A 21,675-nucleotide genomic window follows, 5' to 3' on the forward strand; every position below is an offset into this window, starting at 1 on the left:
TGACATCCTGAGCAGCATCATATACTAATATATTTATTTTGCGAAAGCAGTTGTGTTCCAGCCATGATTTCCGACTGAGCATTCACCTCAACGATTTGAAGAGATGTCCACTCACTCCTCCCTCAGGTTCTGAGTATACAAGACATTTATGTAAAACAGCTGACATTGAAGTATGCTGCTTTCACCTGGAGACCGCATCTCCAACGCCCCAAGCTAGGTCATGTCTGTTCTCTTGAGTCCCTTGACCAGCATCCGCCACCTTGGCTAAAGATGGAAAGAGAGATGCCACGTGGTTCTACAATCGGGGTCCTTTGAGGACCCCATCTTTGATTGGTCCAAAGCCGTGTGCCGGTCCTGCCGTCCGCCATATACGGTTAAGAGCCAAATAGTGTCAAATAAATCGCGTAGATCTTGAAACGATCGCAGGAAACCTGCGAACGGCCGGGGGGTCCAAGACCCACTACCTACGGTAGCGGGAATCTGGGCGATACACCACTGTAGCGCATTATTATGCGTGGGCGAATAATGAATAGACAGCACTCAATCCAGGCCTTGAGATATGTAGTCCTTGATCCAGGTGCCTGTGTCGTAGTCTTATTGTCTCTAGTCCTGGTACAATCCCAATTCAGCGGGCGCACATTGAGGCTCTAGTCGGAAAATATAAGAGACCATGACATTCTGAGACTAAGCGCTTACTACACAGTAGTCAGTCTCTAGCGTGCTGCATCAAATGTCCTGGTACTACATCCGTAAGTCCCAGCTGCGCAGCCTGTCATAAGGGTTAGGGGGTTTAAAGCTTCTGGATGGCGTGGTCATTGTTACTGCTAGAAATTCAATCTAATACATACCGGGAATGATTCTATAGGCAACCTGTTTTGCCCATTGCTCCCATTCTACTCCAAAGCGGTTCCTCATCATCTCATCTTCCTTGGGCACCCGAGCCACCACCGAAGGGTACGCTGCTGCGCAGAGAACGCCCCAGTACACAAGGAAGACCTTGCCCCAGACCTTCCCAAGCATCCCGCTTTCTCTCAGCCAAGATCCCGGACCCAGCATGCATAACTGAATGCCGGGTATGGCGAGTAGAATACCGGTATAGCTTGGATGCCGTACAATACCGTACGGGCCGGTGGTTATCAACCGGTGATCTCTGACGATGCTGAGGCGGAAAGTAAACATTCGGCCTAGCGTACGGTAGCACCAGTATCGTAGTGCGCCACCGAGGACCGCTAATACAGAACCCGTGACGTAGGATTTGGTAAGGTTGATTGATGAAGTGTATGGAGGGCCAGCTGGAGCCAGCACTCGAAGAACCGCATCGCTCAGCGGAGAGTAAGACGTCCGGCTAGCAACAATCACTGCCATCTCGCAAAGGCTAGCGGTCCAGAAGAGGATCTAGGTGTAAACGCGTGAGGCGAAAATAACAATCTGGTTTGATAAACCGGCCTCACCTTCGGAGTACCAGGGCCTGAAATCCGCGAAAGAATATCAGTGAGGAGTTTTTCTGTGCATGTATTGGGCAGAATGAGTTCTTCCTTGCTCGGTGGCGTAGTCGGCGGTGTGGCAGTTACATGAAAGCTCGCTGCCGCTGCCGCGATGAACGGTATTTTCCAGAGCGCTGAAGCCATGTGCGTCCGCTGCTGACTTGTACTGCTTCAGAGGAGTCGACGACCGCACCATAAACTTTGTTCAAGGCTTATACACCTATCGCTCGCGAGTCGCCTTCGCCGAAAGATTTGATCGGCTTATTTGTATATATCGTCCGAGTGATCGCGGGCGCCACTTGGGACATGCACTGACCAAGGTAGGCGCCCTGTCACACGGCCCATGGAGTTGTCGCAATTGTGTAGGTCCAAGCAGTGCCTCTCCCAGTCTGTAACCGGTGCGGCCCGAGGACCGCATGACACTCGTGCAGGACGGGAGCGGTGTTCTCAGGATTGCATGGAGACTTTGTGAGCCATACGGCGGCGCCAAGGTTAAGTCAGCATGGGCCCTCACCAATGACGGATCGATTCATGTACAGACATGGATAAGGGACAGACGCAGGATCTTCGGAGGCTTCCTGGTGGATCCTTGTAGTAAGTCAGTCGGTCCAACGGAGCGAAAGAAATCTGGGTCGCTTCTCGATGGGGTGGGTGCATTGCATTCCAGGAGTTTGAAGAAAGAAGACCGTGATTATCCCCGTAACCCTGGGGATGGAAACCCCTCCTACATTACAACCAAAAATAAACGAGGATGCGGACCGGGGTTTACAAGATTGCACGTCTCGAGGGGAACCATGAAAGCTGGAGCCAACCTGTTACTAGTGCACAACCAGCGTATACAAAGCCTCTCCCGACAACAAGCGGTGAGCTGGGACGAGCGGCGTTGACGGAGAGAGGCTTGAATGGGTCTTCTAGAAGCGGAAAATTATCGCCTCCGAGTCAGAGCGAAGCTGAACGGGGGATGAAGTCGGTCGGGCCGATAGATAGATGTCATCACGTATACGCATCGGTGGCAAAGCGTCATAGGTAGGCTTTTAGACCTGGAAGACCTGGATTAGTCGAGTGGCGTAGGGCTGAGATAATAGTGAGAAAACAGACCGGCTTCTAGGTAACCAGAGACCCTGAGCCGAACACCGGTGAAGAGATGCTCTGGATATTTGTCCAGATGTGTCATGTCTTGAGCTTTTCTGGTAACCGGACCCCTTACGGCTGCCTCACAACGCCACTTTTCTGCGACGCGCGACGGTCAGTCGCACCAGAACTATTCTGATTGGACGACGAGTCAAGTGCCAGAATCCAAAGATAAACGCCGTCCTGTTGGGCTACATCTCTAGGTTCACCGTGCGCGACAGAGCTGCGCGCTGAGCACGGTGGAAGACCCCAATATGGCCAAATTCCTCTCATCGTAGGTTTTCGTAAGGTTCGGTGAGGGCTTTTCGCTTCGACAGCCTTGCAGGATGGTTGTCTTCAAGGAATTTAGATAGTATCCTACACTTCCGGTAGATGCCAGTCCGTGGGTCCAATATTGTAGCGATGTTCACCGCAAGAACGTAGACAGGAAGATTCGTATATCTGGGGACAGGTACGCCGCCCCTGCGGATGGTGCGAAGTGTTGTCCTCTTCGAACGACTGAGCAGGCGAAGCAAGTTGGCTGGGACGTGACTGCGGTCACCTGAGGCAGGAGTCACAGTGGCTCAGCCAGATGATCGACAACTTCATCCTTTCAGATTTGTTTCAGACGTTTTCAGCCCCGCACTGTCCAACGCTCATCTCGAGGACTTGGAGCATATATGGCAAGGCTGCCACACCGCTCGCGTTGTATCTGCCTGTGGAATGGCGAAAAACTGTTAGTTTGCAGCGCAGGTAAAATTCCGTGAAATGTGCCTCAGGCGCGTCTCCAAAAGCTACTTACAGTACCTGTTGCGATGACGATGACTATGTGTTGGTTTGAACACAGTCGGAGCTGCAGAGGAGTTGTGGAGCCAAAGAACACCTCGCCACCACTGTGCCCCATCTAAGCGAGGCTTCTCTTGGCTTCGCCAAATCATGCTGTGCAAGTCCGTGGATCATCTGCTTCTTTCGTTTCTCTGTCTTGTTTGAACACCAACGGTGTGATGTCATAGGTACGTCGAGTTTATCCATGCACCTCCCCGAATGTGGCGCACAATGAATGAGGCCCAAGGTATATAAAGGTGGGGGTACCCTCGAGTTGTAGCAAAGATTCACTCTTCGATTCACAAACCAACACCCACAACTAAGTACCGCTTCAGCAACTGAAATTTTCGGTAAACATGTCTGGTACGTGCTTACTTATAAGACGTCAGTTCGACCTGCATACTAACTGGTTGCGATTCAACTTGCGAACGCAGATCCTACTCGTGTCGCTGCTGGTCTTAAGGCCGCAATCCACAACCCGAACGTCTCAGAGGAGGCTAAGGAGCGTGCCGCCGACCGTCTCGAGAACATGGGAGCCGAGGTTGACTCTGGCTCCGGTGTCGAGACCAACAGGCAGCTAGGAGGCTATAAAGCTACCCTATCCAGTACGTGATTCATTCACTCCTTGCCCTTACGCACGGCAAGGATACTTAGTCTCTTTCTTGTAGATCCCAATACGTCAGAGCAGGCCAAGCAGCATGCTCGTGAGATCCTAGAGCAGGCTGGTTACTCGTACGAGCGTGGCGAAGGCGTCACCGAGGAAGAGCACAATACACGTGTGCTTGCGGGCTACAAGGCAGCGCTGCACAGTAAGCTCTCTTAAAAGTTTCTATCGAATCCGGACAAGTATTGACCAGGCCTGACGTAGATCCTCGGGTATCCGCGGAGGCTAAGCAGCACGCAAGGGAGTTCCTTGAGGCGAACAACGCCTTGTGATCATTGATCGATGCTCAGGATAATCCAAAGCGGCGTGTAGAAGCACAATTTAATTGTATCATTAGTCGTCCGGAATATTAAACCTATTCCATAATCCATTGTTGTCGTGGTTGACCAAGGAACAGGGTATCTCAATGTAAATGTGTTCAAGGACTACTGAAACTCCTGAAGCACGTTACCGGCTGAGCTCTTCGAGCCTGCTCACAAGGCCTTCGACCCTATCTTCCAGCCCCTGTACATTCCCCTTAACAGTTCCTCTATTCTCCTCCAAACTCTTCTCAACAGTCGTCACCGCCTTACTCAAATCCTCCAGCGCCTCCCTTACCTTGCGCTGATCCTCTTCCAAACTCTCTAGCGTGCTTTGGAATTCCGCAGCACTGGTGTGCAGCGCGCTGAGCGTCCGGAGCCGCGTCAAAATATGAGGGATGTGAGGCAGGTTGGGTGCGAGACGCGTGAGGAGGGGCGTGAGCTGTTCGAGCAGCGGCGAGGCACTAACGGGTTGTGCCGGAGCAGTAGGTTGTTGCTGGGGATGGTGGGGCTTACGGGATGTAGAGGTTCCGTGGCCTTGACCATGCGAGGTTCGCTCGAGATCGGAGAGCAGGAGTTTGAGGCGGCGAGATATGGAATCAATGTGGCGGGGTTGAGTTAGTAATGTCAGTTGGGCGTTGAGACGAGTGAGCATAGGCAAAAGAGGCGGCGGGAGAGGTGATGTCTGATGGAGTAACAGTTAGCGTCAGATGCTGTCCCTGAATACAACGGTGGTCATTGTATGAGCGTACCTCATCCAGAGAAGTGGTAGAAGATCCGATGATTTTTTCCAGCTCCCCGACCCTCTTGTCCATCTCTGCAACGTTTCTTACATCCAATCCCTTCCCTTTCTCCTGCCCATCCTTCTCCCCCTTCGCGTCCTTCTCGTTGTCCCGGTCCTCGTGGGTGTCATTCTCGTCCCTCAAGATAGCCTCCACGAGCCTCCCTCTCCCCTCCTTTACCTTACTGATCTTCTCTAGCCGTCCTTTCACGTCCACCAGCCCCCGAATTAGCTCGCCAGGGTCGACGTGCTCCTCCTCCCGCTCCTTATGCAAGGCCGGATTCGACGGATCAGACAGCTCAGCTTCGAGGGTGGTCAGCTCGCTTTGAAGCAATCGCAGACGGTCACGGTATGAAAGCGGTTTCGCGCGGGTGGGCGGCGTGTCGGACGTAGGGGAGGGCGGATAAGTGAACTCCGTCCGGTGAGCTATGGAAAGCCATCAGAACGCACAATCAGCTAGTGATAGGAGCTAGGAGCCCACCTCGCCTCCTTTCAGCCTTTTTAAATCGCTTGCTAGCCTCATCTGCGCCTATTAGATGACTAGAATCTAACTCGAGGTTCCCGTCTCCGTTCTTCGTCCGTGGTGGAGGTCTCGACGGTGCCTCTTCATCGCTGGATTCACCTTTCTGCCAGGACGAAGGATGTCCGGATGATGTTAGCGTCAGTTGCGCGTGTCGGTACCCAGAAGGACGCGTCAATTACCGTGGCAGTGGTAGGAAACACGTCTTCCGTCTCATAGACATCTGGTGCGGTGTCCTACAGACGAAACTCGCATCAGCCCGATATGGAGAGAAGCATCATACGAACTATGTCAGGAAGGTTTGCGTACTTGTTGACGCTCATTGCAGTAGAAGGATGATTCTCGAATCTGGCTACGCGAGGGAGTGCGAGGGCGAGAGAGTCGCGACCTTACGCCAATGGTGGTATATCCATTGTCTATACGGGAGACAAAAAGCGTCACCTGTGCGATTCGAACACACGCGGGCAAAGCCCAACCGCTGGCAGCTAGTAATAGCAGGCGATCCCGTTAACCACTCCGGCAAAGTGACCTAACCTAAGGACCGGGGCAAAACCGTTGTATTTGTCTTCCACATGTAGTTATTACCATAGCCAGTCGAATGCCTAGCACCTCTGTGCCGGGCTCCATGCCGTCCGTCTGCAGTCCGACATTATTTGTGTCGACCGCTATGGTTATCTTGTATTCTCACAGGTACTCTGTGGAGGATCATCACCGTATCGGCCATGGTTTCCTCCGTCAGCGAGAAGGACGCGCTGCTGGCGAGACGCGCCCTACCGACGAGCTCCGGCAAGTACGTTCTTGTCATTCATGGCGGCGCGGGGACTATGGACAAGCGCAAGTCTACCCCTGACCAAAGAGCAAAATATAAGGCTGCTCTGAGTGCCGCCCTTGAGGCAGGGTATGAGGTCCTCGCAAACGGAGGAGAAGCCATGGATGCGGTTGTTGCTGCTGTATCCTCCATGGAAGGTACGTGCCAACAAGAATGCGGATCGATAGTCGATGTCTAAAGTCACATAGATTGTCCGCTCTTCAATGCTGGCAGGGGTGCCGTCTTCAATACAGATGGGAAGGTTCGTCATTGGTCGGGACTGTCATGCAGTTGACGCGTGCTAACGTGCGCTAGAACGAGCTTGAGGCATCTCTTATGCTTTCCAAGCCCCCGTCGACTCATCCAGAGGTGCCTCCTACTAGGAGAGGTTTCGGTCTGACACTTCTTACTCGTGCTCGGAACCCATCGAAGCTGGTTAGGAGTATCTACCTGTCCCCCGCGCAAGCACCGCACACCTTCATGTCTGGAGCGAACGCGGAGAACATTGGGGAGAGCTTAGGAGAAATATTAGTTGATCCGTCCTACTTCTTCACTGAACAAAGGTGGAGAGAGCATAGACGAGGACTTGGGCTGCCTGAGGAACCCCTGCCTTACCCAGGACATCATGAGCCGAAAGAATTACCTCTGGATCAACTCCCTCAAGGCACAATTGGTGCTGTAGCATTAGATGTCAGGGGATGTATCGCTGCGTGTACCTCTACGGGCGGCAAGACAAACAAACTCGTTGGAAGGATTGGCGACACGCCCCATATGGGTGCGGGATTCTGGGCAGAAGAGTGGAAAACGACAAGCTGGATCAGGAAGACTTGGGACAGAGTCCGGAGGAAAGACACCACAAAGGGTTTGGGTATCTCTGGGACAGGGGATGGAGATGTGAGCCGGTTCTGATCGTGTCGCATGCTGCTCCAGCTGAACATGATACAGTACTTCATCAGGCTTGCTACGGCTTCGACCATTGCTCGCCGGATGAAGTTGTTGAATGAGCCGTTGGCCAAAGCGGCCAAGGTTGCAGTAGAGGACCTACGTACCGATGGTGGTGTGGGCGGTGTTATTGCCCTTGACCGTGAGGGCAATGGTGAGTATTCATCAACTGCTAAAGAGTTCTGATGTATATCTGACACATGTACACGTAGTCGCTATGCCCATGAATTGTTCGGGCATGTACCGGGGCGTTGTCAGGGAAGATGGCATAACCAAGACCGCCATCTTCGAAGATGAGGAGCTCTCTTAATTCACACTGATGTCCTGCCTATGCCTGTTCAATAGTATGAGACAAGAGTGCCCTCCAGGTTCTGACCTCGAGCTCCTCTACATATCTGCTTTAGGTAGAGTTCAATCTGGTGCACTCTTCCTTCACTTTCTCATAGTCCCTTAACAATCTCTCCTCTCCTTTTGGGACTCTCCAGAACTTGACCCTGCTGGGCAATGGATCAGTACTGTGCTCCATAATCTTGTCGTAATCTTGCTGGTCTAGCTTGTCTGCACCCCTGTCTATAACCTCCGCAGCACTCATCACCACAGTATGAACACATGCCGGATAATGCCTGCTCCATTCTCCCCTTGGCACTGATCCTAGTAGCCCCTCCTATCCCTGCCCAATGTGATAAAGCCTGCAACAGGCAGGGCAGACCCGCTGTCTCTCCCGCTGCTTGTTGAAGAAGAAGATAGCCCCTAAGTCTGTTGCCCTGGCAAACATGCATTTTATGTCGACCTGCCCCGTTGTCTGGTTCCGATGCTCCTTACACAGAGGGAGTTGCACCGCACCAATAATGGAGCAGAAAAATGTTGGTAAAAAGTGATATTGGAGAAATTATATTTACTAATGCATTCCACCAACATTGGTAAGAACCTCTCTCCTGTGCTCAAAGTGAACTCAACAGATTATCTTTGGCATTAGGCTATTCAGAATGTGGGGAGTGATTGCAATGCTTCACATGCCCCATACATTTTTACTCTCTTCAAAATGTTGTGATGCTGGGGATAGTCATTTCCTGGCAGTGTTTGAGTTTTCTAAAGTACCATATTTCCTCAGTAAACAAAGAAATTAGAGAACATAAGATACTAGTGAGCTTTGGCAGCTGGTGCCATAGAAAGACTTATCCATACCATTTTGAGGCCAGATATGTTGACACTTCAGAGAAATGTCTGTAAATATAACCCACTTGATATGTCTTTCAACCAACATTTTCCCACCTCATAAATGGTGCAACACCTGCAGTGTTAGATGGGCCTACAGAATCAGCATAGGACCAGGCTATGAATTGCGACACATTCGTGACATGCAGTCCAGCAGGAGACCATCATATAAATGCTGGCAGAGCATCTGTCATGGTGGCTGTTTGATATTGACAGGTATTTCTATTGTTCCCAATATGTCAAGGCTCCTATGTAAGTGCAGCATGTAACAGAATTCCACCAATCCATCACAGAAATATGTCATACATTGATATCTGTGTGCAGCTAGCTAGTCACAGTCACAAAGTTCCATAGTGTTTCTACAACACACACCAGGCTGGGTCACCTATTACACAGAAACTGCAGCAACCATCCTCTATGTATCCTGGAAAGAGACCGCTGTCATAACCCAAGGGCCCAGCATATCAAAGAGCAAAGCAAGGAGATCCAAGGAGACCATGCCACCATGCATCCTTTATTTTTGGGAACCTGTCTTCCACCTTTCGGGTGTCATATCTCTCACAGAGCTGTTCAATTTTCAATGGCCACACCTCCAAGTACCTGGATGGGGCTCAGCTGAACCTTTGGGCGATTTGGATTCAGTCTCTGGACAAACATTTGCAAATGATGTAACTCTCACAATGCATAACAAGTGGCACGGAACAATGCTCACTTCAGCCTGTACAGACCTGGCCCAGGCTCCAGAGGCAAAAGTTGTAAGGTTATGGTGCTAGAGAGTGTGCTGATGATAAGCCTCCAGAATCGTCTGACCCCCAAAGTCGCAGAATCAGCACATCCACTCACACCCTACAGAGTATATTTGATGTCACACTCACATGTCCCTATGCTAGGATTGGTCCAAAATATTTATTGAATTAAGTCCGGCTTTCCTAGCGTCCTCAAGGCCAACACTGATTGCTGCAAAGCATTAGCTCTGAGGTCAGATGCTCCAGAGTGACTCAGGATGCAACTTCACAAAGAATCAAACTCTGGCAGCCATGGACACCTGTCTCACTGTGAGTCATCCTCATCCTCATCCTCAGCTTCCTCAGCTTCCTCACCTTTGTCTCCATTGATTTTCTGAGCTTGGGGATGTAAATCCATGACCATGAGGCCAGCATCAGTCAGCAAGCGGCTGGAGATAATTAGCACGTGACTTGCATGTCATGCGGCCTGACGGAAGGTTCAGGGCAGGTACTGACACATCAAAGTGACCTTTGGGAGCTAGGGCAGGCATGTGGAGTTGCAAGGGAGTCATTTAGTATGTGGTATAGTGGTGGAGGAGTGCTGAGCAGTTTAGTGATGCCACAGTCCGGTTCCTGAACCTGGGAGAACCGGTTCGAACCTCGGACTGGACCCAGGTTCTGGTCTGCAGTCCAGCTTTGGGGTGGACCGAACCACTTTTGGTACTTCGCCCCTACAAAGCATGAACAAACAATCCAAATCAGGCAGGTAAATCATGTGACCTTCCAAAGGCTCCGTCGACTGCTCTATTAGGAAGCCGCCCTGGCCCTAGCACTAATATATTAATATTACTATTGTGACTTCTCAAGACTGAATGGTGTAATGGATAGTGCGTCAAGTACATTATCCTTGGTGCTACTGAGTTCGATTCTGCGCGGGGTACTTTTAATGCTACACAATTATTTTGTAACTCGTATCTGGAGCAGTATTCAATCATTTTCTGTAGTACTTATGCACCCTGTATCACACAATTTTCATTCTGAAAATTTTTTTAATTTGCTTCTGAGTGAACAGAACACCAACAGTATGTACTACTTCTAAATGTGGCTGTGCGGCCTTGAGCGTGTGACTGCCCGGCGCTGGCGGAGGTCACATGACTCACCTTCCAGATTTAGTGTTGTTTGTTCGTGCTTTGTAGGGGCGAAATAAGGCCAACTGGACCGAACCTGAAGTGAGGTCCAGGAGCCACAATGCCCGAACCATACCTAAGTATGGTAATTCTGAAGGGTTCAAACCCAAACCTGACCGGACCCAACGCCATTTCAGGTTCTTTGTGGTTCACGGTGATATGCACTGACACACAACAATCACCAAGGACCAAAAGAAATAAATTTAACACCAGCGGTATGGGTGGAGGTGGTCCGAGACAACTGAGGGGTATTTTAATAGTTCGAGGGGGAAGGAGGAGTAAGACGTCGTAGGGTAGTCCATAGGAAGACCTAGAAAAATAAAACAAATACTTTGACGCCTAAAAACAAATGCTAGCTGATGCTCCGGAGTATTTATCTCCGAAGAGTCGCAATCAAAGTTGCAAGCAACGACACCTGTCATAGGATCGTGCCCACTGTCAGCTGAACTTGCGACGGATATAAATCCACCTAGAATTTACTAAGTGGAAAGGTCGTCAAGCTCCCCAAGAGAATGCTGGATTTAACGTTGGTCGAGCAGTTCCCTTGTGTTCGAGAGGTAAGATAAGTTTCCAATTAACACAGACCCTGATATTGTGGTGGTAATCTGATAGATACTAAATAGGTAGCTGACTACTAGAGTCTAGCTGAGAATGAAGGTAGAGAGCTAACACAGGTCACAGGAGTCTAATGGCAGACTTCCAATAACCCAGTCTCATATTCCAAGACAGACTTAAGCTAACTGAAGCAGACAGCAGACAGTACTGCAGTCCTTCCCTACACTGAGGTGCTTCAGACAATCAGAGTCCAGACAATTCTTATCCCACAGTAGGGACAAGGTCTGATTGACTTGACAGGCAAATAGCTTTATTGGGGGATCCCAGATAGATTGATCCTCTCTTTCCTCTCTCTACTGAGCTCCTTATATACCCTACAGTAATTTGAAATTACAAACAATAGGGTGGGAAGATACTTGGGAGGAGACAATAGTGTGAGAAAGGGGTAACAATAGTGTGAGAGAGTGGTATGAGTCATCCAACTCCAGCCAATCCCTGAAGCTTTGAGAACATGGGTGACTAAGCCAAAACAATAGGCATGGGAAAGTGGTAAACAATAAGGTGAGAACGATCCTTGGCCAATCATGGAACACTTTCAGTCCTTATAGAGCATTCTACACAGTTCCTCTCCCAATACTTGCCCTCATCCTTTCTCCCATTAACAGAAGGTGCTTGGCGCGCTCGAAGGATATGTCATAGAGGTCTTCGTTTCCTACCCCCAACCAGTTGTTGAAGTCCGCATCTACCAGACCTTCCAAGACCGACCTGTATGTACAGGTCTCTTCAGCTTGATGCTGGTAGTAGTGGTACACTTCCAGCCTGGAGGGGGACGACATTCAGCGTGTGGCAACAGCGCAGTTTGGCATTCGAACGATAACATTGTCTGACACCGCGGTGGTAGAAATTGCTAGAGAGACTTGGTTAATTTTATTTCACTATGTAGGACTCACTGGAGATAATTCAATCAACGGCGGAGATAAATCACTCGACGAGTCAGGCCTATTGGCAAAGCTAGGATCGGTTATAATTCGCTAAGTTTGACGCTTTCAAACTTCAAGGCTCGCTGAGATCATAACGCTAATTCTCTGAGATGGTGAAGTGCAAAACTTGTTTTTCTGTATGCTACTTTGTACAATTTATACTACAGGAATGGCTTTGCAACCGTCCGGAGATAAATAACAAATAAATGCCGCTACCCACAGGATTGCTCAGCACTTGCCGGTGTTATACCATACACTATACGACTCTCTTGCACTCCCACTTGCTCATCCCAGCCCCTAGAGGTCACCTCGACGCTCCGCCACCTGACCCAAGCAGTCCCATCACTCCGTGTGATGCGCCGGTCACATGCTAATTACCTCCGGCCACTTGCTGACTGATGCTGGCCTGATGGTGACTCGTATGCATCCGCACCTTCGGTAGCTTGATGGAAACGAGAGGGGGAGTGTGCTGGAGGGTGGGCATGAGGATGACGCCCCTCAATAGAAGCGTCCGTGGGCCCCGGAGCTAATTCATCTAAAAGTTGCATAGGTTAAGTCACCCCGGAGCTCACGTTTGCGGAGATAAATCGCGGAATGGGTCCGTGTACGTCTCGGGATGCTAGGAAGTCCGGAGCTAAATAGAAAAATTCTTTTAGAGCCCATAGAAGCCTAGAGGCGTGTGAGCGCTGTGTCGAATAAGCTCCGGGGGGCTTGTACGATGTGCTGAGTCCGCATTTTCAGGGGTCAGACGATCCTGAGGCTTATCAACGGTCCAGACATTTACCCGAACTGGACCTTGGGTCTGGTCCCAGGTCCAGAAATTTAGGCCAATAATTGGACCGAGCCGGACCGCAGCATCACTAGAGCAGTTAGGGGGTTGCAGCAGTTATTTGTTATTTATCTGTGAGCGGTCGCAGGGCCATTTCTGTAGTATAAAATGTACAATGTAAGGGCCTGTTTGGTTGCGTGGGTAGGGTAGGGTAGGGTAGGGTTAAAGTGCACGGATTAGGAAATTTGTGGTGTTTCGGATACAACTGAGGAAATTTCCCGTTCGCAGGTCTCGCAGAACGTGTTCGGTGGACTCAAGTCTAGCCCCAGGTCTGTCACCAGAGTGACCGCACCTGTATGGGCATCTGTGCACAATGCCGGTAAGCCAAGCTTGACCAGTCGGTTTTAGAGTATTTGGCCAATCAGCAGAGCTGGCCATTGCCGAAGAACCATTGCACTGCTCAAATGAGGAATAGACGCACGTGGGTTTGAGCTCCAGACTTGAAGAAGCAGGATCCATCCATAAATAGCGCATGTCACACTCTGTGACTCAGGGTGAGAATAGATGCCACTGGGACCGCTGGGAAACTGAGGACCAAGCTAACCCTACCCTACCCTACCCTACCCTACCCTACCCGCGCAACTGAACAGGCCCTAAAGTAAAACAAAAACAAGTTTGTTCTTCACCATCTCAGCATATCAGAGTTAAAGTCTCAGTGACCCAAAAATTTTGGAAGTGTCAAACTTAGCAAATTGTGATCAATCTTAGCTTTGCCAATAAGCCTGACCCATCCAATTGATTATCTTTGCCATTGAATATCAGCTCCCATGAGTGTGTATTAACAGAAATAAGGATAACAAAGCATTTTTAGGACAATCCCACCCCCGTGTGCACTATCCTATGACTGGAGTTGGTGCCCGCGGTACTGTCTATTAGTGACCTTTGGAGATAAATACTCTGGAGCATCATTTTGTTGTTTGTTACAGGCCTCAAGGTTTTATTTTATTACTTTATGTCTTCCTACGGGCCATGTTGTCTTACTCCTCTTCTCCCCCTTGAACTTTATTATTACCCTTCAATCACCTTAGACCACCTCCACCCATACCGCTGGGTGTGTTTGGTTGTTTTCCCTTGGTCTTCAGGGTTGTTGTGTGTTAGTGCATATCAACAGCATATGGATCACTGGCATGATCTGCAAAGTAGCTCTTCAGCTAAAGACATTATGCCCCATAGCATGGATCCCCTGAAGCTGCTGTAAGGGCATAGGAGTGCATTATTGATCTCACACAATAGAGGGGCACAGTGGAAGAAATAATGCTGAAGTCTCACAACATGCATGTGCCCTCACTTCATAAAAGACATCGGTATACTCAGGGCCCAGCCTTGGAGAATCCGTGAAGTGCAGATCACGCGGCACAAGCATAGCAAACAGATCGCGGTTCCCGTTGCAAGAGATTGATCTCGAAGAGACCTCATGGCAATGCGAACCCGAATACTAGTACAGCAACTCACTATACATTTTGGAGATAGCAAAAAGCACAGCAGGTCTGACCGAAAATTGCATTTTAGCTGTAGAAGTATGCGCAAGAGCATGTTTACTGGCGTGTCTGCCATTGTAACTCGATCAGATATGCTTGGAGCGGCATGACAAGGAAGCGGCTCACCGGGAAAAGAGCGCACAAGGTTCGCACCTGGCAACATTCAGTGTGCTTTTTCGAGAAGACTAGTCCAGTCGGACAAGGTTCCATGGGGTCAACTTTGAATGGGTATCCTGTGCTGATTCCCAACGATGTCGATTGGGAAGTCGGGGAACGTATGAGAGCCACGCAGCATCCCTGCATTACATCGTCCTCATGGTGATATCAGATGCACCGTATAGACCCACGGGACTCCCTTGGCCCGCCGCGGGGGGTGGAGTGCCTCGTTGTGCTGCCCTCGTTCTGGAGGAGAGTGCCGGATGACTTTTCGGGTCGACAAGTCTTCGTCATGTACGACTAGCCTTTCAAATCAACGATGTCAGTGTATCTCATATGGTTATGACTATCGATGGATCACCTACCTGCCAACGGACCCTACAGGCTAGCAGCTGAGCATCCTCTCGGTGTAACCCTCCTAACGGCGTAGTCTCTGCCGGGGTGAATGACTGCTTCCTAATGTAAGGGCCGAAGGCAAGTACGCTTCGGCGTTCTGCAGAGCTGTGCTCTCCCACATACATGCAGTAGGCTTGCCTGGGTGATCGCGATCAGGAAATTACGAAAGAACAGCATGGCCTACATGCATGTTCGCAGGCGCAAGAACACCATAGACATTGCCGGTCTGCTCAGCTGAGAAGAGTTGGATAATGTATCTGGTACTGCACACTGAATGACATGTTCTGCTCAATCCGATTCCCACGACCTCTTCTGCGCATGCTTCCCTCGATTCGACATTGGTTTCACTCGTACGTTCCCGGCATCTGCTCCGGGTCCATCAGGTTTACATGCGTGATCCTGACGCCAAATGCTGGTATGCGTACTATACGGCTCAAGTTCTGGGCGAAGCAGTACTTGGCGTGCGCCCAAATCGGCAGGCCTCGCGTTACACTTAATGGGGCGCCTACAGTTCTACTTAGCTGCGGTATGCATATCGGGGCTTATATAGCGCTCACATGTATGCCCACTCGAAGCCCAGATTGCGTGTCGGGCCTTAAAGCCCCCCCCCCCTGACTAAACGTCTGGCATACCCCCGAATCCATGGAGAAAGTCGGCGAAACAGCATCGACGTTGGAAGCCAGCCAGGAGGTTTCTTTCCGGATTGACTGCCGGCCGTCGGGGTCGCGTTCTAGCGATGAGACGGCGGTATGGTCGGAGCAGTACGGTGAAGGCTGGCGGTTTGGCGTATACCTGTCATGGAAACGTCGGGCTAGAGTACGCCCGGCTGTGGATCTCCGTACGGTGGACTACAGAGTCTCTTACATCAAACTATCTGCATCCGTTATTGAAGGAGATGATGAACTGCCCGAGGACTCGACAGTACAAGTACTCTCCGGGTACATGCTCAGGCTTCCAAACAGTAATCTGGAGCCGTTATCGGAGGGCTCTGAATTGCCATGGACCGGTTCCAACCGGGGATTTATCCATGTCACCTTCAGGGTTGTATACCCGCTGCCATCATCGTTCTCCGGGTCGCTACGCACTACCTTAAACCAAACGCTGGTCACCACCCTTTCGGGTGGCTCTTTCAATGACACTAAGTTTCTTGTCTTTTCGCGACGCAGGCAGTCCGGTCGGGTTGATGCACCGTTAGCTCTCTTCGCCAACAGTGCCATTCTAAAGACGAATTGCGCTTACTTTGAGCCATGTAAGTGCGCCGTATTTTATCCTCCCGACGTTTCCGAAGGTTGTCCTCGCTGATAGTACTCTCTGAGAGATTTATGGGCACATCCATCAGTGCTCTCAACGAAGACCAATACGATTACTACTCAGACAGCGACCTCTCTGATTGTTCGGAAGACACTCAGGACGAGTCTTATCGCGCCGCAGAGTGGCAAGACCCAGATCTGGATGACACAGGGGTCGCTGCCCGTAGCACAGTGGGAGATACCGCTGCACTACCCATCGAGGAGCGAGATGGCGCATTGCGCACTGTCGTAGTGACCGACTCAGCGTACCGCACGTGAGTTCTACATTGAAGGACCAGCGTGAACAGATGGCTCATCTCCGTGCTATAGATACAAAGCGCTCATATACTACCTGTACACGGGTGATGTTTCCTTCGCCTCTCTGCGATCGGGGTATCCTGCAATTGAAGGTGAAGAAAGGACGCCGGCGACGGGGGGTTCGGATGATTCGCCGAGATGCTCCCCCAAATCGATGTACCGTTTGGCCGATAAGGTACTTCGATTCACCTGCGCAGTGTTGGCATAACTTGATAAGCGCATTCAGCTTGGTCTCGAGGAGCTGAAGAAGAAAGCCTTTTTAGCCATTAAATCCGAGCTTTCCGGGACGAATATTGTCAAAGAGGCTTTCTCTAGATTCGCTTCAATGTAAGTCCAGAGCGTCGTGGTTACCCCAAAGGACTGACTGCCATCCTGTTGCCATAGACCAGAATATGCTGAAATCCGAGAGATGGAGGTCTCCGTTCTAAGCCAGAATTGGCATATCCCTAGGGTGAAGGAGGATCTCTTGGCATTGATCAAGAAAGCAATGCAAGGGGAGCTTCCTCACGCTACAGATGCGTTTATTTCGTTTGTGGCGAGGATGTCGGTCCGCTGAGGCGACTGAGATGACGTCTGAATGGCTGGTGCTCTTCGTGATGTGTTAGATCCTCTGCGAGTGTCGACATTGATTGATGTATGGTGATCCTGATGACCTCCATTGTCCTGTTGTATCCTCGTTCGAGACTCTTGAAGGGTCTGACTGAGTTCCAGTCGTAAACAGACAAAGGCTTCGGCATCCACCGCCTGAAGGTTTGCAGCACCGTCATGCGTTCAGAAGGTAACTCATCTTGGAGGTCTGAGACTACGTGAAGTTCAGGTCTGAATCATTCTCGACTGGTAAGTTCGCTACATATGCGCTTCTACTATGCTCGTGATATAATGATACATTGAATCGTAGGTTGCATCAGGTGCAGAGTCGTAATCACAGGAAAAAAACCTTAACAGACTCTTCATAAGTTATATGCCGAGAAGCTCTGCTCTCTCATCAAGAGGTCGTTAATGCATCGTGTGATGACCCCAACGCCCTCTTCTACCGCTTTCCTGTCAGTCTCCTCCACTCTGTCCAACAGCCGTCGGAACCGGTCCGGGTGCCAGCGAAGCAGAGCGCTGCGTATCCTCTCCTTCCTTGGCTGCTCTTCAGAGTGGAGGGGCGATAGGAGGAAGAAGGTGATCGCGTGCGGGTGAATATCTTCAATCGTCTTCGGAATGTACGTCAAAGGCCACGGGATAGTGCGGAACGTAAGTGCCTCGTCGAAGTCTGGCATCTTGAGCTTGTCCCAGCGAGTCTCGTACCTCTCCCAAGCGTCCGTAATGGCTTGGTTGAGGGTCGCCTGCTCCGTCCTCCGCCTCTCCCGTCTGTACTCCTCCTGCGCCCTCCTCTCCTCCATCAGCTTCTGTCTTTCCATCTCCCGCTTAATCCGTATCCTCTCGTCGATCCTCCGCATCTCCTCTGCGACCACTTTCACCCGCTCCCCATCCCGTCTCCGCGCCTCCGCTTCCTGCTGCCTCGACATCGCAATCGTGGCATCCACGCGCGATTGGTAGCTGCTCAGCATCGTGTCGACCCTCCGTCGCCGGTGCTCCCGCCCGAGGACCTCAACGTTCTCCCTGCCTCCCCAGCCCAAAGTCGACCCGGGTCTGCACTCAGCAGCATCTGCCGCCATGCGCTGGTCTGCCAACCACCTCTTGACATCTTGATATTTCCCGTTCTGACCGCGGAAGTCCTGGTCGGCGACCCACGCATATATCTCCTCGAACCTCTCCCCGTCGGACGCGTGTCGTCTGTGATTGGGGGGAATGTGGTGCAGCGGCGTCGAACGAGGTCGGGAGATCTGAGGCGCTACGAGCTCTGCAGGAACGCCTTTTGCTATGTGCAGCTTGCGTGCAGGGGCGTCGTAGTACACCTGTCTCGAGGGCACTCTGAGACCCGGCAGGTCGGCGTACTGCGTGTATGGCATGGCAGCAGTGGGTGGGTGTCGCAGGGATTGAATAGAGATAGTGACGCTCGTTTGAGTGAATACTGAGGTATCGCTGGTGAGCTACCCCGCAGGTATGCTACGCGACTGAAATAAGGTCGGGCCACGAGGCTACGAAGGGTCACCCCGTGTTTCGCGCCTCCTGGCTTTTGCATGGCGTCCATCTCGGGTGCGTCTGGCGTTCCTTGATTACAGATATCTACCTTTCATAATGCAATGCCTCTCTAAATGTCCAATACAGGAAGTCAAGGACGATCAATAGTTAATAAATCATGATGGACACGATCTTATCCGTACTCGTGGATCGAACTTCCTGTCTGCGCCTCAGATCCATTCGGTTCTCCCGAGACCCGTTAATTATGGCAGGAAATGAAAGGTGGATAACAAGACCGGGAAAGCTGGATAGATATGGAACAACGTCTCAAAGCCACGACAGCGATGCACAGCGAGCCGACACCTCTCATACAAACAACTATTGTTACATGGAACAGAACCCAGAGTCGCTCACGCACTCCCCTTGCGCGGAGATGGCTTCCAGCCGTACAGAATCTGTGATAAGGGAAGTTGGCGGATATAATAGTGAGTTACAGGCGCGCTAGATACCGGCAGGAGCTCGGGACTTACTGAAGTATGAATGCGCCTGCGCCTCGCGTGCGGTCACCCTCTCGCGGTGATCGTATTTCAACATCTTCTCAAGGAGGTCCAGGGACTCGTACGACACGAAAGGCTGGTTCTCCGCATTGATGAAACGTTGCCATGGTATTTTTGGATGCCTGGCGTGTCCCGGGATCCCCCTTGAAGATCAGTTGGGAGGATAAAGGCATGTGAGAGACGCTCACCGTTTCAAAAGGTCGTCCAAGCTGGTTTCGTGTTCGATATCGTACCGGTCGAGGTATTTGTCGAAGTCATCTGTGCCAAGCACTTTCACGATCTTCAGGAGTTGGTCCTGATTGTCGCTTCCTCTGAAGAAGTGTTCTCTGCGGAAGATCTATATGAATGCACAGTAACCTTAGAGTCAAAATTCCACTGCCGGCTGCGACATGTGCTGAAGGTGGATGAAGAAATGGCCGCGTACCATGGAAGCAAACATACAGCCGAGCGCCCAAATATCGAGGCTATAGTCGTATTTCTGGTACCCTACAAGCAGCTCCGGCGCTTTCCAGTACCGTGAGCCGACGCGGATGTGGTAGTCGGTACCGGGATGATAAAATTCGGCGAGACCCCAGTCAATCAATCTGAGCTGTCGGATATATCAATCGACACAAAATAAACGGTCTGTTTGATGAGACGAGCTTTACCTTACGCCTTTGGTGATCAATCATAACGTTCCCAGGCTTCACGTCTCGGTGCATGATCCCATGAGAGTGGGCAAAGTCCAGTGCCTGACAGCCATATCAATGGACCGAATCTTGGTGATTCAGACGAACATACTCTTAGCAGCTGAAACGTGTAGTATTTGATGTCCACTTCCGTCAGGCGGGGAAACAGGTACTTCCACTCGACGTTCTCGACGTACTCCATGACTAAACTCCGGTAGCGCGCAGACGGGTCCCGGACGACGTCCAGCAGCGAGACAATGTTCGGTCCTCCGGTGATGTTCCGTAGGATCTTGATCTCCCGCTTGATCTTCTTGGAAGATACTGGCTTCAGCACCTTGATCACGCATTTGTCGTCGTTCACCATGTCCACGCCTTCGAAAACCTGTTCAGAACTCGCCGTGAGTTTCATTCGTGAGATATTAGCATAACATACCTCTGAATACTTTCCCCCGCCTACTCTCCGTACGATCTCATACCGATCGGGCCCGTTCCATTCAACACGCAAACTCTCTATGCGGAACGAATCCGTTCATCTCAGACATTAGTTTTCATTGTGATTCTAACCAATACACCGTCACGCACCGTAATCGTACCACGATCTCCCGAGAGAGGCGTTAACATTTGCATAAACTCTAGCCATCGCGAACGAGTCCGTGCTCCCAGACAGTGGCGACGACCGAGTGTCTCCCGAGAGCGGGTGGGAGATAGCTACCTGGGTAGCCTGCCGACTAACGCGATGCCTCGAGGCTGCAGTGCATGGAGGTGCAGGCTCACGCTGGTTCCGGTTAGATCGCTCCCAATATGGGTCTCATGCTCGGCACTGGGTTAGAACAGCCTTTCACGTGACCTTGACGCGTCCAGGCATGTGGCAAATGCCACAAAGAGCTGATCGTAACATTACTACCTACCACCTTGCATGTAGTTAGATAATTCAGGGTATTTAACAATAATATGTTTACATAGTGAACTCTGAACCATCTCTGATGTTTGTTTCAGGATCGGATGCAGACTCGCTACACGACGAAGGGGGCTCTAGTAACGCCGCCAGTAAGATAACACAATTCCGTGTACTCAAGCTCAAGGGGCGGACAGAAATAAAATTTTAGACCACATGCCACAAATCTCAGTTAAGGGTCTCCAGGGGACCCCCCCTCCCCCCGTGGAACAGTCTCACGGTACATAAAGGGAAGGTATATCGTATAGCAAGCATGGGTTAGGGTTACTTTGTCACGGGGGGTGTCACATCTACTTCGGTCACAATTCATATGTTTTTCTGAAGATCGCTACCAGGGGTCATTCTTTCTCACCGCTTTCCTCTGGGATACTTCAGAAAGGCATTTAGGTTACTCAAAAGTACCCAATGGTGTGCCAGATACCTACCCGTTAGCCCCCTTACCCCAGATGGCTGGGCGCTTAACTGATAATAAATCTCAGTTAAGGGCTCCGAGGTCCCCCCCCTCCCCCTGCATGTGGTCTCGGCATCTCCCGGTGTCCGCCCCTTGCTCAAGCTCCTACTCCTACTGTATCATACGTGATGCCAACCATAGATTTCTCCGTCTTTTGCCACTGATTCTAAGGAGGTCTTATCCATGATTACAAGGAATACAGTCTACTAGCGATGGTGCAATGGCAGATTCTTTCAAGAGAACAACCGTCGCCTATAACAAAATGGTTCAAACGGATGGACATTGACAATCTAGTTATGAGCGACCACTTCCAAATAGACGTAGCCATGGGTCCATGGGAAACGACAGAAAAACAAGCGGTTAAACTGCATAGATGTCAACGAACTATCATACGAAGTTCAGCGAGAAAACCG

At 50.8% G+C, this 21,675-nt stretch overlaps 7 protein-coding genes and 1 non-coding gene across 8 annotated transcripts; 3 read left to right on the forward strand and 5 right to left on the reverse strand.

Annotated features, from left to right (window-relative positions):
* Positions 1-837: 837 nt before the first annotated feature.
* On the reverse strand, positions 838-1,368 carry GLOTRDRAFT_39071 (ICMT-domain-containing protein; the record flags this gene model as incomplete). Its single annotated transcript, XM_007865792.1, has 1 exon — positions 838-1,368. A coding segment is annotated over one exon (531 nt), but the record flags the coding sequence as incomplete, so codon positions are not given.
* A 2,407-nt stretch (positions 1,369-3,775) lies between these two features.
* On the forward strand, positions 3,776-4,355 carry GLOTRDRAFT_127916 (uncharacterized protein; the record flags this gene model as incomplete). Its single annotated transcript, XM_007866545.1, has 4 exons — positions 3,776-3,782; positions 3,854-4,024; positions 4,088-4,228; positions 4,288-4,355. The coding sequence occupies 4 exons, from the start codon at positions 3,776-3,778 to the stop codon at positions 4,353-4,355; spliced, it is 387 nt and encodes a 128-aa protein (XP_007864736.1).
* A 175-nt stretch (positions 4,356-4,530) lies between these two features.
* On the reverse strand, positions 4,531-6,006 carry GLOTRDRAFT_127917 (uncharacterized protein; the record flags this gene model as incomplete). The annotated part of the gene is made up of 5 exons (XM_007866544.1): positions 4,531-5,067; positions 5,135-5,589; positions 5,645-5,789; positions 5,866-5,919; positions 5,971-6,006. 5 exons carry the CDS (start codon positions 6,004-6,006, stop codon positions 4,531-4,533), a joined length of 1,227 nt encoding a protein of 408 aa, XP_007864735.1.
* A 112-nt stretch (positions 6,007-6,118) lies between these two features.
* On the reverse strand, positions 6,119-6,212 carry GLOTRDRAFT_t52. The gene has a single exon. It is a non-coding gene; the product is annotated as a tRNA-Ser (tRNA).
* Positions 6,213-6,405: 193 nt separating this feature from the next.
* GLOTRDRAFT_115453 (asparaginase) lies at positions 6,406-7,936 on the forward strand (the record flags this gene model as incomplete). Its single annotated transcript, XM_007866445.1, has 5 exons — positions 6,406-6,649; positions 6,701-6,753; positions 6,807-7,385; positions 7,437-7,587; positions 7,646-7,936. The coding sequence occupies 5 exons, from the start codon at positions 6,406-6,408 to the stop codon at positions 7,741-7,743; spliced, it is 1,125 nt and encodes a 374-aa protein (XP_007864636.1). The 3' UTR covers positions 7,744-7,936.
* Positions 7,937-15,596: 7,660 nt separating this feature from the next.
* GLOTRDRAFT_137867 (uncharacterized protein) lies at positions 15,597-17,231 on the forward strand (the record flags this gene model as incomplete). Its single annotated transcript, XM_007866446.1, has 5 exons — positions 15,597-16,203; positions 16,260-16,518; positions 16,574-16,736; positions 16,788-16,888; positions 16,946-17,231. The coding sequence occupies 5 exons, from the start codon at positions 15,597-15,599 to the stop codon at positions 17,115-17,117; spliced, it is 1,302 nt and encodes a 433-aa protein (XP_007864637.1). The 3' UTR covers positions 17,118-17,231.
* A 280-nt stretch (positions 17,232-17,511) lies between these two features.
* Positions 17,512-18,117, reverse strand: GLOTRDRAFT_74465 (uncharacterized protein; the record flags this gene model as incomplete). The annotated part of the gene is made up of 1 exon (XM_007866447.1): positions 17,512-18,117. One exon carries the CDS (start codon positions 18,115-18,117, stop codon positions 17,512-17,514), a length of 606 nt encoding a protein of 201 aa, XP_007864638.1.
* A 623-nt stretch (positions 18,118-18,740) lies between these two features.
* GLOTRDRAFT_74466 (kinase-like protein) lies at positions 18,741-20,639 on the reverse strand. The gene is made up of 8 exons (XM_007866448.1): positions 20,439-20,639; positions 20,290-20,366; positions 19,969-20,238; positions 19,836-19,919; positions 19,613-19,777; positions 19,377-19,525; positions 19,162-19,310; positions 18,741-19,086 (listed from the first exon to the last, which is right to left on the reverse strand). The coding sequence occupies exons 1-8, from the start codon at positions 20,494-20,496 to the stop codon at positions 19,016-19,018; spliced, it is 1,023 nt and encodes a 340-aa protein (XP_007864639.1). The 5' UTR covers positions 20,497-20,639; the 3' UTR covers positions 18,741-19,015.
* Positions 20,640-21,675: the final 1,036 nt, after the last annotated feature.

The sequence above is a fragment of the Gloeophyllum trabeum genome (genome assembly GCF_000344685.1).
Source record: "Gloeophyllum trabeum ATCC 11539 unplaced genomic scaffold GLOTRscaffold_00004, whole genome shotgun sequence".
NCBI lineage: Eukaryota > Fungi > Basidiomycota > Agaricomycetes > Gloeophyllales > Gloeophyllaceae > Gloeophyllum > Gloeophyllum trabeum.

Excerpts from the sequence above, each read along its gene's own strand:
- GLOTRDRAFT_74466 (XM_007866448.1), bottom strand. The coding sequence starts at position 20,496 with ATGGCTAGAGTTTATGCAAATGTTAACGCCTCTCTCGGGAGATCGTGG. Across the intron at positions 19,526-19,612 it reads GCTGTATGTTTGCTTCCATG|ATCTTCCGCAGAGAACACTT; the intron begins GTACGCGGCCAT and ends GCATTCATATAG. Across the intron at positions 19,311-19,376 it reads TTGGACGACCTTTTGAAACG|GCATCCAAAAATACCATGGC; the intron begins GTGAGCGTCTCT and ends GGGACACGCCAG.